This window comes from Pelodiscus sinensis, chromosome 8, assembly GCF_049634645.1.
Source record: "Pelodiscus sinensis isolate JC-2024 chromosome 8, ASM4963464v1, whole genome shotgun sequence".
Taxonomy (NCBI): Eukaryota; Metazoa; Chordata; order Testudines; family Trionychidae; genus Pelodiscus; species Pelodiscus sinensis.
Genome location: NC_134718.1, coordinates 29,197,449 through 29,209,027, shown reverse-complemented (window position 1 = coordinate 29,209,027; position 11,579 = coordinate 29,197,449). Strand labels below are relative to the sequence as shown.

Sequence of the window (11,579 nt, the reverse complement as noted above, 5' to 3'; positions counted from 1 at the left end):
GTGGTCCTCAGCTCTCCTTTATGCCTGTATCCCAGCTTTCTATTGTGATGAGTATGTACTACCATGGATATGAGCTCTTTCTATTTAAAATCTTATTGTGAGATGATACATTGACAGTAAAAGTCTATTGTCATCTTTGGTCCTTGCCATTGAAATGGGATTTATCTGAGCCATATTTGAATTCAGCTTCCCCAAAGTCTGGGGCTGCTTATATCTGGGATATTGGCTCATGGCTACTTCTACTTATAAGAAATTAGAGGACGGCAAAGCAGCGTAGGGATGGTGGAATAGAAAAGGATACAGGAGGCTTTGCATTATAACAAGCATTCAACAGTGTGAAGTTCTGCATTTCAGACTTCTAGAAGATGACCATTCTCTTCCCACTATAATTTTCCACTCAGTTCAGTTTCCAGAATTTCCCAAGTGTTAGTTGCATCTTCAAATGACTGCTTCAGAACAGAGACATTGACCTTCATGTTGTTGTAAACCTAATGAACTGTAGATTTCTTTATACTGTACCATAGGCAGACAATCAGCTGATTCAGATACCTTCATGAGTAGTAGTCTAGAAAAGACAATAAAACATGAACTGTAGAACTTTTAAAGGAAGTCAATAGGAGCAGAATTAGGCCAATGCTGAATACTTTTGAAAATCCCACTTTAAGATGTAAAGGAATGAAATAAGAAGTCATGGATATTGTGGTTCTAACCATGTTTATTCCTCACAGAGTGGTGAGGTTTGGTCAAATGTCTAGATGTGGAAAATAAAGGTAATATTCTCACCAAACATTGCCATTTTATCTCACAGTCCCTGCTTAGATATGAATAAACAGATTATAGTCTGGTTCTCTATGCACACATAAACTTGTTTGTTTTTTGATCAATGCATCCACAAGTCTACGGTGAACGGACTTCACTACTTGTTGATTCTCGAATATGGCCTATTAGCCATAAAAAAAACACTCTTCTGGGACACCAAGAGAAAAGCAGATTATGGTTTCCTTAGGAAAGCATGAACAACTATTATGCATAATATGCCAAAACATCCAATAACACCAAACTGAAAAGAAAATCCACCTTCTGAAAGATAAGATATTTCCTTGTTTTCTGCTGACAAGTGAAACAAACAGAGACTTGAGGCTAAAATGTGTTGTAGTCCTTCCCCACTAGGAACCCTCCAATCTTGTTGCTGGTACAAGCTAACCACAATTTCATTCTGCCTTCAGCACACTGGGGTGCTTTTATCCTTCCAGACACTACCCCTAAGCCTTCATTTCTGCCTTTGAAGAACCCTGCTGTGTTTTCCTTACATTTTTCTTAACCCCAACACTTCCTTTCATAAAGAAAGCCCCAACTCATGTTAACTGCAACACTTGGTTCATATCCAAAGAGCTAATCATTCGTGGTCATGACTGCTCAGCTTTCAGGCACTGTGGCATGCAGCAGATCTATTTTCTTTTCTAAATCCAACTGCGTGTAGCATCCACTGGCCAGACAGGATGAAGTTTGTTATATGTACTTGTGATCTCTTTTCAGCTATTGCTTTTTGTATTGATTTTAAAAGAGGGCTCTGCAGCTTTAAAGAGATTTCCAGACTTCTTTTTGTGACGAGGGAAGAAGGTGGGGCAGTGAAGGAGGTGGGGACCCAGGAGAATGAAAGAAAAGGAGTCCAACAAAAAGCAGTTAAAAAGTGTGAGTGACAAGTTTTGGGCAACAGGCTTCAGCTTGAACTGAACCCTGTGAGGTCGTTTGCACTAAGAATGGAAACAAATGAGCTGGATTTTCATGCTTGGTGGACAGTGAATGAATGAGCATCTTTTAAACCCCTATCAGGAACTCTTTGGATTGTCATTATAGCTGGAAAAAAAGAGAGAGACTTTTGAAATCTGTCCATGTGAAAGTATCCTGATTCTTAGCCTTTGCAGCTATGGGCTTTAGACCTTTTTCCTCACTGAGGAGGAACCCTTTAAGATGAAAAAGTATGCATTTGCAGATTGTGCATGAAGGCCTTCCCTTAATTAATTATTCATAATTAAAGAACCCTGCTAAATATTGATTTAGGAGAAATATAAGCATGAAGGAGACATATTTCACAGGGGTGCTATCTCAGGTTAAAGACAAAACTGGTTTGTATAAGATGTACAAAAAATACAACAGAGTTGGCTGCACTTATGGAAATGATAGCTAATCTATAATTAATTATATGAAGGGATTAAAGGCAAGTTCACAAAATTTGATGCTTTCTATTGATGGGAGCTGAGCAGACATGCCAGATGGAGTGGGAGGCAGGCACTTCCCTTAAGTCTAATTTAAGCGGGGACTGAAGGCCATAGGTCAAATAAATTGTCCTGGAAATATGGGAATCTAGCAAAATTGTTATCTGACATAATTTGATCCAGCTACTTTCTCCTGGAGCAGGGATCAGCATAGAAAAGTTTGTAATGAAGTTTCTGATAGGAAAATAAACACAAAATTTCCACTAATCAGTTTCATACTCCCCTGTCATGAGGTCTGTCAAGGTCTTTTAATAATTAGCCTTGCTTATCATTTTACCATGTAAATTATTTACCTTCTCTGTTTTCACTGTTCATTATTTTTACTGTCTTTTTGTCATCTTGATAGAAACATACATGAGCACTCCTTAGGTAAGAAAATAAACTCCAGCTACCAGCAATGAGCCATGCCTGCATTAGTGCTGAATGCTACATGTAGTCTGAAAAATAAGCCTGTGGTGTTTTAAAAGCACATCTTTTATAGCTGAAAACAAATATAGGAACTCAGAACACGCCAAATGAACTCCGTTAAGGGAAGAAGAAGTGTGAATTTGAGATGTGTAAAGCATCCCCACCTTTAGAATATATATTATCTTGTCTTTACATAGCATATTTCATCCCAAAGGATCCCTAAAAATGCTTTACAAAGCATAATCTATAAAGGTTTACATTCTCCCATCACTTAAATACAGCCACCTCTGGTTTCTATCTAATCCTTTCATTGTTCAAATCCTTTTATCTAAACATAAAAATGTTACCTAGAATTGTGTGTCAGGCACCAAAATGTTGCAGAAAGTTGGCTGTCTTCAAAAATAAAAGCCAGTCCTGTTTTGTACAAGTCTCTCAGCAGCCACATTTGGCAGTGCATGTGCTAAATATTTTTCAAAATATTGTTTGCATGAGTTGGAGATTCGATACATTTCTGTATCTCTGGAATGGGCACATTTCAAATGGCCACCAGTTTCTTGTACATCCACAAGTGCACAGGCCATTAAAGAAGCCTTGGTTATTATGGTGGGACACCAGACCTGGGACAGCCCAGTGAACAGACATGAAACCATCATGCACTAAATGCTAAAAAAAGATAAATGGAAAAGGAGTCTTTCAGTCTTCATTATCAAGTATCCATGGGTTTGCCAAAACCATAGCAACCAGTTCAAGCAATGATTAACCTAATAATGTGGAGGCAAAGAAAAAAAGATGCATTCAAGACCTTAAAACAGTCACTACTTATCCAGAGGTTGTAAATTTCCCTGCTAGTACACAGAGCCAATGCTAAAAGACCAGAGACGTCCTAAATCTCCAAAGAAAAGAGATCTGATGCAGTAAAACCCACTTACTGAATCCTTTCTAGAAAAACAACTAGTTTACCAAACAATCGCCCTTCAGGCCTCTGCTAGTACCTGTGACTTGTATTCTAGGTCACATTCTCCTCCTCCCACTCATACAAACATGGAGCTTCACACCAGGACTTTTGCAAAAGTGCGATTTTGATCAAGCCGTTGCCTGAGTTTGAAAGTGTTATAATTTCTTGTCCTTTTTTTCCTGGTCTCATATCAGGCTTAGGCAGGGCGCATATGGAAAAGCTGAACTGCGGGAGGAAGATCAAAAGACTGGCAGTATGGAAACTAAACTACTAAGGAACCAGAAGGGTGAGGGAGGAATGGCATTAGGCCTCTAAGGAGGTGGGGGATGGGTAGCATTCAGGACTACACCCGCACCCCACGCCCAGACACACACTTCTTCTCCCCTCCCCCTCTCCCAGCCCCAATTACCTTCCAAGAGGCTTCCCGGTCCACTGTGCCCCAGGCGGGGGAGTGGAGCTCAGCACCACTGCTCTGCATAGGGCCAAGGGAAGAGGGGGTGCCAGGACGCTCCGCGCCGCGTGGAGCCAGTAGGGGGAGCGATGTCCAGGGGAGCTCAGAGGAAGAAGGAGACCCCGCACCTTGCCTGCAGCGAGGCAGTGAGCAGCAAGGCGCCGTGCTAATCGTTGTCCCGGCTAGCAGCTCCCCGGGGCCAGGCGCGGCTGGGAGCTGTGCGCTAGTCGGGGAAGGCGGGCTGCCGGGGCAGCGTGGGGAGAGTTCCTTTGCTGGGGCAGTTGCTGGCGGAGGAGAGGCTGGGCCCGAGTGCCAGCTGCTCACCCCCGCAGCACCAGGGCCCCACAGCTCCCTGATCCGCCCATGGCGCTGGCGTCCCTCCCCGGCCCCACCAGAGCCAGCTCCCTGCGGCTCCGCGCTCAGAGCGAGCGACTGGAACCTGCTATAACCAACAGCCCCGGCTGCTAGGTAAAGGAAGGGCCCCGCCGCAGGGTGCTTTGCCCGGGGCTCGGCTGCTCCTCCAGGCAGGCCAAGTGCGGGTTGCACATTGTTACTTGCTCCTAGGTAACTCTGGCCCACGGCGCGTGTCAGTGACGACCCGTCTGGGTGCAGACTGGAGAGCAGGATGCTGACGTGGGGCTGGCAGCTGAACCCCAAACCACCCCCCTCCTCCTGCCCCCACTGGCCGCACGCCCACTGCCCTGCCTGCTCCCGCCAGGCACCGGAACGACTCCCGGCTTTCAGCACCATGGCCAGTGGCTGGCCCCAGTTTTGCTCCGCGCACCGGTGTTGACAGCTCAGAGAATCCGGCTGAAAGGGAAGCTGCTGCCGGGGCCCCAAAGCCGGCGGCAAGGATAGTCCATGGCCTGGCTTCCCCCTTGGGGTCCCTCTAGCCGCGCAGTTCTGCGCCGGGCCGGGCTAAGAGAGCCGCTGTGGGCAGGGCTCTGCGCCGGCCCCGTGCAGCTCGTAGCCTTTGCACGAGTTTGGAGGCAAGAGATGGGAAGTGAAACAGTAACCCCCACGGGACCTTTGTCTGGGGAATGGCAGCCCAGGGCCAGCCACGTGCGGGCCAGTCCTCGCAGAGGGCCGGATCGCAGGCCGGGGCGCAGCCCGGGCGCCTGAGGAGGTTGCCTGGTGGAGAGGGTCATTTCGGGCTGCTGCTGAAAGATACAGACGATGCCATAGCCTGCCAGAGGCTCTCACCAGCCCCTTCTGGCACCTACACCCGGAGCCTCATCGCCTCCTCGTGCCGCACAAGCCCACACTCCCCTTCCTCTCATACTGGTCAGACCCCACCTCCCCCAGCCCTCACTCTCCCTCCACCTCCTCTCCCGCCCCTCACCCATCCTCTCGCCTCACCCATCCTCTCGCCTCCCTCTCATGCTCACCGCCCTCATTCTCCCTTCTCACCCACCCGCGACCTTCGGGGCTAACTGCAGGAGACAGCCCAGCTCTTCGGGAACTGTGCGCCGTCGCTAGCAGTTCAGAGCCATGGGGAGGAGGCAGAGGCTGGTGCCTGGAGCAGGGGGAAGAAAATAGCGAGAAGAATCAGGCCAACCACCTTTAAGGCGTTCTCCACACTTAGCTAGGGCCCGACAAGCTCTGCAGGCACCCGAGGATAAGGGGGCAATGACCTTGTATTCCAATCTCACCAGGGAACCCCTATTTCAGTCCCCCTTTCCCTTGGGCATCCGTGGCAAATCCCCCTCGATTTCTAACTGGGCAGAAGCCGGGGGCTCCCAGAGCAGCTCTGGGGGATTCCTGTGCGAGCTGGGACCCCAGTTCTCAGAGCTGTGGCCTGCTACCAGCTTGCAGTACAGTTAATGCGCTGCAGCCCACCGCGCCCAGAGAGGGACAGCTCCGTGGGGAGCTTAGCCAGCGTGGGCAGGGCCACGACTCGCGTGGGAAGGGCGAGTCCTGGGCTTCTCCTTACAAATCAGCTTCTGCCCTAGGGCTGGCCAGGGGCCCACGCCCGCTCCTGCCTTTCCAGGGGCCCTTTCTTCCACATGCGCTAAGCGCGGAGGGGAAGAGCGGCGCCAACCCACGCCCAGGAAAGGCCCCGCATTCCAACCGCCCCGGGGCCAGGATGTGTGATGGAGCGTCAGTGAAGAAGGAAGGTTGCTCGGATGGGCTGGGGCTCAGCGACACTATCTGAGAAGAGGCCCCACAGGCTCCCAGCCTGTGCAGTTATTTTTCACTGTTGCCTTGGGGGGGGGGGGGGGGCTGTGCGTGCGGGTTTGTCCCCAATACCCAAATTTCTTTTGTTCTACAAATTGCCTCAATAGCGTCTCTTTGCTGCTTGCAAATGGGCTCAGCTGAGAACAATTAGCATCACAATAGCCTTTTGGCCCAGAAGCAACTCTTTGTTTCTCGGCCGCAGTGCAAGGGGGCAGTGGAAGAATGCCCTCCCAGAATCCGCGGAGAGAGGGGGAAAGAGCTGCCATAAATCTACTACCCAGTACAAATTGAGCCCCTAGAAGGGGAACAAATACAAGATTCATGGGTTTAGACCAATTTTATAACCAGCCTAAGGCCCAGACAAAACCCACGGATTTGGAGAAACTCTGCACTGTAATTAGGAGTGAGATGTTTTTAAAGACGCCTGACAAGACAAGCGTGCTTTCAACGGGAAGATATTTTTTTACATGGCAGGTAACTGGCGTCTGGATCCTGCAAAATCCCAGGAAGCGTGTTTCAGCGTTTACTGTTTTGCACCGAGTTAAATTAAAAGACAAACTTTAAACCCGCCCACTCTGACCCGCAGAGCAGCTTCCTCACCAGTGCGGTGCCTCTGCATTGGTGTGATGGAAATTGTTTGGGGGTAAGGGCCTGACTAGCATAATGCAGGTTTTGTCACGACTTTTTACATACCTATAGTTGTCTGTCACTATAAGCATTAATCATGCTTTGCTAGGCTCTTTTGCACACAAGTCCTGGAAGTTACTTCCACTTGCAATATGGGATAGCGGCAATGAGAAGATGATTTGATTTGATTTTAATTGCTCGGCTAAACCAGTGATAACGGCACCCGGGGAAAAAACATGTAATTCTGCAGAACAACCCCTCAGAGAATAGGACACTGTTGACTACAAACGCAGTTCAGATGCCGCTTTATTTGAAAGTGCAATACCGAGGCCAAATTCTGCTCGCCTTACCCAGAACTCCCACTGAGTTCAATGGTAGTGATCAGGAGAAAAGGAAACAGCATATGGCCCATGATTTCCAGTCACTCATCAAACAGAATAAAAGCGAGAGAGAAGTCCAGTTACGCTGCCTAAACAAGAGAAATGCATTGTGGCATTGGTTTTATCCAGGGAAAGGTTATACAGTGCCTGTCCCAAACATGCATTGTGAGGAAACTGTGACCTATTGGATATCCAGCACGTTTCACTCCAGAGCTAGCCGCATTTTAGTTAAGTCCCTAGGCCCAAATACTGATACTTTTATTAGTAAAAATAGCCCCCATTGAAGTTAATGGGACTTCTAGTAAGGCCAGAGGCGTTGACCCATACACATATAAGTAACCTCCGCCACTTGTGGAGGGGGTGAAATATAAAATCGCCTGTTTTACAGACGCATGAGTTGTGTTCAGACACGGACTAATTTAGAAGCTCTGTGCGTGAAAATAGTGGGCAGTGTAACAACTTCGAAATGTTTTTAATCATTTCATCGTTAACGAAACAGTGGGAAATAGAGATTTTGTAGGGAAAGAATACTTCTAGAGGCAATTTTGCTAAAAAAAAAAAAAACCCTATTCCTTCGTCAGTGAAAATAGTTCTCAAGTGCTGAAGCGGTCACACCAGAAAATTGCCTTTAAAAAGGTAGCAAACCCCTCGGTCCTAACCCCTCTTCCCTCTGTGAATTTCTTGTTCAGTGGAACTATAAAACCTTCGGCCTTACATTTCCAGGTGCACACTTTTCTCGTCCTGTAAACAAGTGAATATTGCAATAGGCCACCAATAACTCATTAATCTTGTGTTATTAGATTAAATCCCCAGGCATTAAACAACACCTCCCTTCATTCGTCTGTTTGCTGTTCCCCCATCCGGGTTTTGATTAGTGCCATATATCTTCTCTGGATTCAGGTAGGCAACTTCAGCGGTGATGTGAAATGTATTGCGTGTTAAAGATGATAAGAAGAGAGAGATTAGACATTATATGTGTATAGGCGAGTATATCAGGAGCGACTATATTTTAGTGGGCGAGTAGATCTGCCGAGCTATGTCGGTGGGGTGGGGCGACTGCAGGACAGAAGGCCGGCCCCAGACTACTCGGAGTTGGAAGCAGGGACCAAAGGCAGTATATAAACCCGTGTTTCTACATGTAAAGCTGAGCAATAGGCTACGTACAGTAGCATGCTCAGCTCCTTGATGACTCATTGGCAAGTAGCCCCGCGTGTGTGCCAAACATTCTCTAGCAGCTTTAGAGGAGACAGGCTTTATTGTCTTTTTTTTTTTAATTATCACCACCCGAGCTGTTCAGTACAATCATTTAAACCGGTGCCAAAAATAATCTTATGTACAAAATATATATCCGCTATGAAATATATTCAATAAATACAAAGAGGGACAAAATTAATATAATTTACCTTTTCCCAGTACGAATATTTGATTTGTTTTAAAGACGTGCGACCATCTCACATCAAAAAGAGCTTTGTCTGAAACTTACCCGCCAGAGACCCATGGATCACACACACCCCCACCGCCCATACCGGAGGGAGAGGGTCCCGGATTACAAAAAGAGAAAAGCATCCCTCTCTAAACCTGCCGCGTTCCTAGCGCCCCCTACCTGCTCCGGCTCTAGCAGGAGCCCTAGAAAGTGCACAGCCAGGGGTTTGACCCCCAGTATGTTTTAAGGCAAAGCTGATTTCAGAAAGTCCCTCCAAAGATCATTCTCCTCCTGGGGCCGCGGGCGGTGCGTGTCCATGGTTTGACCATCCGTGCGTCGTTTTGTGTTTGCAGCTGCAAACTAGTCCAGGGGCAGAAAAGGGGGAGCGGGAGTCCCCAGGACACAGCGGTGGCCTCAGACAAACTCGGGGAAGGCGTGAGGGCTGGGTCGGAGACAGGCCAGGGTGTCCGCAGCCTGGTAAGCGCCCCCGTCCTCCAGGGAGTCAGTGGGGCTCAGGCTGCCCGCCTGCGAGCCCGGAGAGTACAGCGAGTCCCACTCACAGGGCGAGAGGCTGCCGGGACTGGCCAGCTCCACTGGCTGCCGGAAGGGTTCCCTGCCCGGCTCCGGCTGCCCCACGCCCAGCAGGCTGTGGTCTGCCATGCGCAGGGTCTCGGTCAGCGCCCAGATGTAGTTGTGGGCGAAGCGCAGCGTCTCGATCTTGGTGAGCTTGGCGTCGTCGGGGAAGGTGGGCAGCACGCTGCGCAGCGCGTCCAGGGCGGAGTTGAGGTTGTGCATGCGGTTCCGCTCCCGGTCGTTGGCTTTCATCCTGCGGCTCCTCTTCTGCCTGCTCAGCACCACCTCGCTTTTGGCCTTCGTGCGGCCCCGTCTGGCCTTCTGCTTCTTCGGCGGGCACTGCCTGGAGTCCGGGGAGGGGACTCTCCCGGGTCCCGCTCCGGCAGGGCAGCCCCCTGCCTGCAGCCGGCTCCGGGGAGGGCTGGGCGAGGCAGACAGGCTACCCGTGCCCAGGGAGGAAGGGGAGGCTTCACCAGCAGGCGCGCCGTAGTACCGCTCCCCTGTGCTGGACGCCGGGGCGCCGGGAGAGCAGTCGGTCTTGGGCGACATCCTGCAGGGAAACCCAACGCACAGGGACCCGTCAGTTTCCATCCCGCGCCTGGCGCGCTGCCCCACAGCATCTGCTCACATGGACCCGTGGGGCTGAGCCCGCGTCTAATTCAGGGCAACCAGGCAGCGTCCCCGGCGACTCCTGGGTCTGCAGCTGCGGGCGCCGGGGGCGCCCAGGTCCCTTTAAAACACAGATATCGATCCGAGTGCGCAAGGAAGCTCTGGGCGAAGGGGGCGCTTACCTGGATCCCCCGGGGATGAGGCTGGCGCGGAGGGAGACGCCCTGGTGCAAGAGCCCGGCCAAAGGGGTCCCTTGTCTTCTGACCCCGTGGGGACGCGGAGCAGTCTTCGCTCAAGTGCAGGGGAGTGGAGGCTTCGCGTCAGGCACACGACTGCCTTTGAGCGCCTATATATGCAGGCCTGAGACAATGGGGATTTCCGATCAATGCAGCGTGTGCCCCCTTGGCACGCTTTATCTTATCGGCCCGGTCCGGAGCGTGCCTGGCTCATTGCTGCCCGCCGCCGGCCAATCAGAGCGGCGGCCTGGGGCAGAGCCACGCGAGTCCCTCTAGCTGCTCCCGCACAGGCCGGCGGGGGGAGGAGGAGCAGGAAGAAGGGAGGCTCCAGCCCCATTCTGCCTCGGCAATAGGCCTGGACGGGTCATTGCCGCAGCGCTCGGGTCAGCAGGGAACACGCCCTTCAGCTGGGAAAGGTCCCTTCGCCGCCCCCGCTCCTGCAGGGCGCGGCTCTGAGCGCTCTCTGCGCCGGCAGCCCCGGGAGTCGGTTCGCCTCTCCACCAGCCCGAGGCTAGGGCACCGTGACCCACTTACTAGCGTCCCCAGACGCGGGGCTGCCAGCCCTGCCTGAGCCAACAGAGATCGCCAAAGTAAATCGGCCCCCTCGCTGCGACGCCAGCTTCTCACCAGGGCACACTTCATTCACTTCTTTCCTCCTGAGCCAAGGGGCCCAGGGGCACCCTGAGCCCTGCAATCCAAGCTACGTCCTAGCAGCCCCTGATCCCCTCTATAAACCCCGACAGGCACTCAGAGCTACACAAGAAGGGCGCAAAATTCTTAAGCGCACTTGATCCCTTGCTCTCAGGTTTGGCAGGGGGGCAAAACAGCTCTTGCTGGGATCAACACGTACCGAGAATTGGGCATCTATATGACCCTTTGGCGCAGCCCAGTCACGAGGAGGTTGGGGGGGAAGAAATGGTGGGAGGACCAACAAACAACACCCTCGCCGCTTCTTTTCTTTAGTAAATGGCTTTGGAAACTCTTTACATCGTACAGGCCGGCCTAATTTTAAGGATGGTGAAACGTGATAGATGCTCACAGCTACTTAAGCAATAGCTTATACTATACACATAAGTCCCAAAAGAATAAGCGGCTTCATGATTTGTTTTAGGACCAAGCACAAACCCTAGCGGCTCCCACAGATGAATACTTGAAACTGGCTCCTTTTTTAAAATATGGACTCATACGAAATATTGAGTTTCCACCACAAAATACAGGCAGACAAAAATGCCATGAGAAAAATAACAGTGGCCTTTGCCTCGCCATGTCAGACCTGCGTGGTAACTCTTGTTCTTCATTGCCAAGCGTTCCTGACAAGTGCATCCTCCAAGCTGACATCAGCCTTCTTCAGTGCCTTGACCCACCTTTCTCTAGATCTGGCTGGTGGCCTTTTTCCCCTGACTATCAGCCCTTGTACTCTCTGGCCAGCACGACCCCCGCCAGGCATCTCCCATGACCCAGCC

The 11,579-nt window shown here is 50.7% G+C and overlaps 1 protein-coding gene across 1 annotated transcript; it reads right to left on the bottom strand.

The window, feature by feature from the left end:
• Nucleotides 1-8,957: 8,957 nt before the first annotated feature.
• Nucleotides 8,958-10,980, bottom strand: NEUROG3 (neurogenin 3). Its single transcript, XM_075935630.1, is given in 4 exon segments — nt 8,958-9,821; nt 10,063-10,126; nt 10,129-10,226; nt 10,967-10,980. Coding segments are annotated over 4 exon segments (885 nt in total). The 3' UTR covers nt 8,958-9,112.
• Nucleotides 10,981-11,579: the final 599 nt, after the last annotated feature.